Source organism: Stegastes partitus, unplaced genomic scaffold (genome assembly GCF_000690725.1).
Source record: "Stegastes partitus isolate 25-593 unplaced genomic scaffold, Stegastes_partitus-1.0.2 Scaffold199, whole genome shotgun sequence".
NCBI lineage: Eukaryota > Metazoa > Chordata > Actinopteri > Pomacentridae > Stegastes > Stegastes partitus.
Window position 1 is genome coordinate 147,386 of NW_007577930.1, and position 1,950 is coordinate 149,335.

General features: G+C 41.2%; 1 protein-coding gene across 1 annotated transcript in view; it reads right to left on the reverse strand.

The window, feature by feature from the left end:
• Positions 1 to 1,950, reverse strand: part of bco2b (beta-carotene oxygenase 2b) — an 8,140-nt gene that overhangs the window by 2,830 nt on the left and 3,360 nt on the right. The window contains exons 7-8 of the mRNA XM_008280548.1: positions 1,080 to 1,240; positions 813 to 980 (exon numbers count right to left, since the gene is read on the reverse strand). Coding sequence (XP_008278770.1) covers positions 813 to 980; positions 1,080 to 1,240 — 329 coding nt within the window. The remainder of the gene's footprint in view (positions 1 to 812; positions 981 to 1,079; positions 1,241 to 1,950) is intronic.

Sequence of the window (1,950 nt, forward strand, 5' to 3'; positions counted from 1 at the left end):
GCTAACCACCGAGCCACCTTGCAGCCCCCATTTATACAATATAAATTAGCAAAACAGTAGAACACAAGGATACTAAGAACACAAATTTAACATTATTTACATGAATGAATTGCACTTGGGTTTTATTGCACATGGCACTTTGCTAACGGTCATTATGTGAGTGTGTGTGGTCTGTTGCTGATTGTAAAGTCTCAGCAGCAAGGAAGGACCTGCAGCACTGTTCCTTCAGACACCTGGGGCGACGCAGTCGGTCGCTAAAGGAGCGGCCCAGTGCCCTCATAGTGTCGTGCATGGGGTGGGAGTCATTGCCCACCACCTGCACTGGCTCCAGAGGGCTCCCCAGGACAGAGTCAGCCTTCTTGATCGGCCAATCACGTTTCCATCTGTCAGCAGCTGAGATGTTGCTGCCCCAGCAGACCACTCCAGAGAAGATGGCTGATGCTACCACAGAGTCATAAAAAGTCCTCAGGAGCGCCCCCTGCACCCCAAAAGACCTCAGTCTCCTGAGTGAGTTTTGCTAACAATGTTCTTTGCTCGCCCAATATCCATTTTGAAGCTTTGCATGAGCAGCAACATGTACAAAGCTCGACGTAACAGTGTTTAAGACATCTGCCGCTATTATTCTGGTGAAAGCTGAGTTACAGATATTTTTTTTTTGACCAGTCAGAATGCCATTATAGATATCTGAAATAAATATTTGGACTATTCAAAATCACGTTCATGTCTGTCATTTTCATTGCTCATCGTCAAACTCAGCGATTAGATGCTACAATAGCTGACCATAGGCGGTGAACTTCACTCGTCATGCTTACCTCATCAAGAGCTTCTCCAGACTTGTGCAGATTCTGGATGTCATAGGCCTCAATTAAGTGGCCATCATCCGAGGCACAAATATCTAAGATCAAGAAGCCGTCCTCCTCATACGCGTTAATCTGGTGGAAGGTCGTCAGTGGCTTGGCAAGATACCTGATGGCACTTACCTGCAAAACAACACGAGTAATGAAGATGTTTTACATTCGTTAAAAGCCAACATGAAAGACTGCACTTTGGAAAAATCAAAGTCTGTGTTCAAACCGTACCTTCCCAGTTTGTTTGTCAATCAGGTGGAAGACAGTGTTGAGGCTGGGGTCCCAGAAAAAGCTGTCCCTGATGCTTTTTCTTGTCAGCTTGCCTGTCACAATCTTCAGCAGGTTCATCTTGATGGGCTGTTCAATGAACACCACGTAGTTCTCAGACATGGCTATAATGGATGGAGGAAATTTTATTACAAACCAACAGGTGATATTGACAACTAAAAAAAAAAAACCCTTTCTAGCATTTATTAGGTACAAAATAGTGAAAATATGCTTCAGCGTCATATTTCCTGCTCGCAGCAAAAGATTGTCATACACTACATCATGACATGGTCTGCAGCCTTAAAAGACATTCTTCTTTTCTGTAAGTCAGCTGCTGTAGCACTAAAACCTGAGACAGAAGCCAGCTGTAACTAAATTAATGTTGCTGACATTTGAAACACTGAATTTTGTGACATTAAAGGAGTACGGAGCCCATAAAAAGTCTTCATCTCCTTGGAAGTTTCATTGATTTTCAACACTGAATCATGGTCAGTTTTATTAGGCTTTTTTTTTCTTCTTTTTTTAAACAAGAATTTAAAAAAGATCAACTTAAAGGCTCTTTCATATTTAGAATTTATGTTTTGAATGAGGTGACATCAGTATTTGAAACTTTTTATTATTCTTGTAATAAAAGCTTAATTATATTGATCATGATCGATGTTTAAAAGCAAAAACAAAAACATCTTCAAGGAGCTTTTCATAGCTGCTGTAGTTAATGCGGATTGGTCATGTCTGGCCTTTACCCAGTCAGCTCAATAAGATTAGTAAATCCTTCATTTTCTTGGCAGAATACAAACAAAGAGGGAAAGCCATCCATCCAACCATCATCTATACA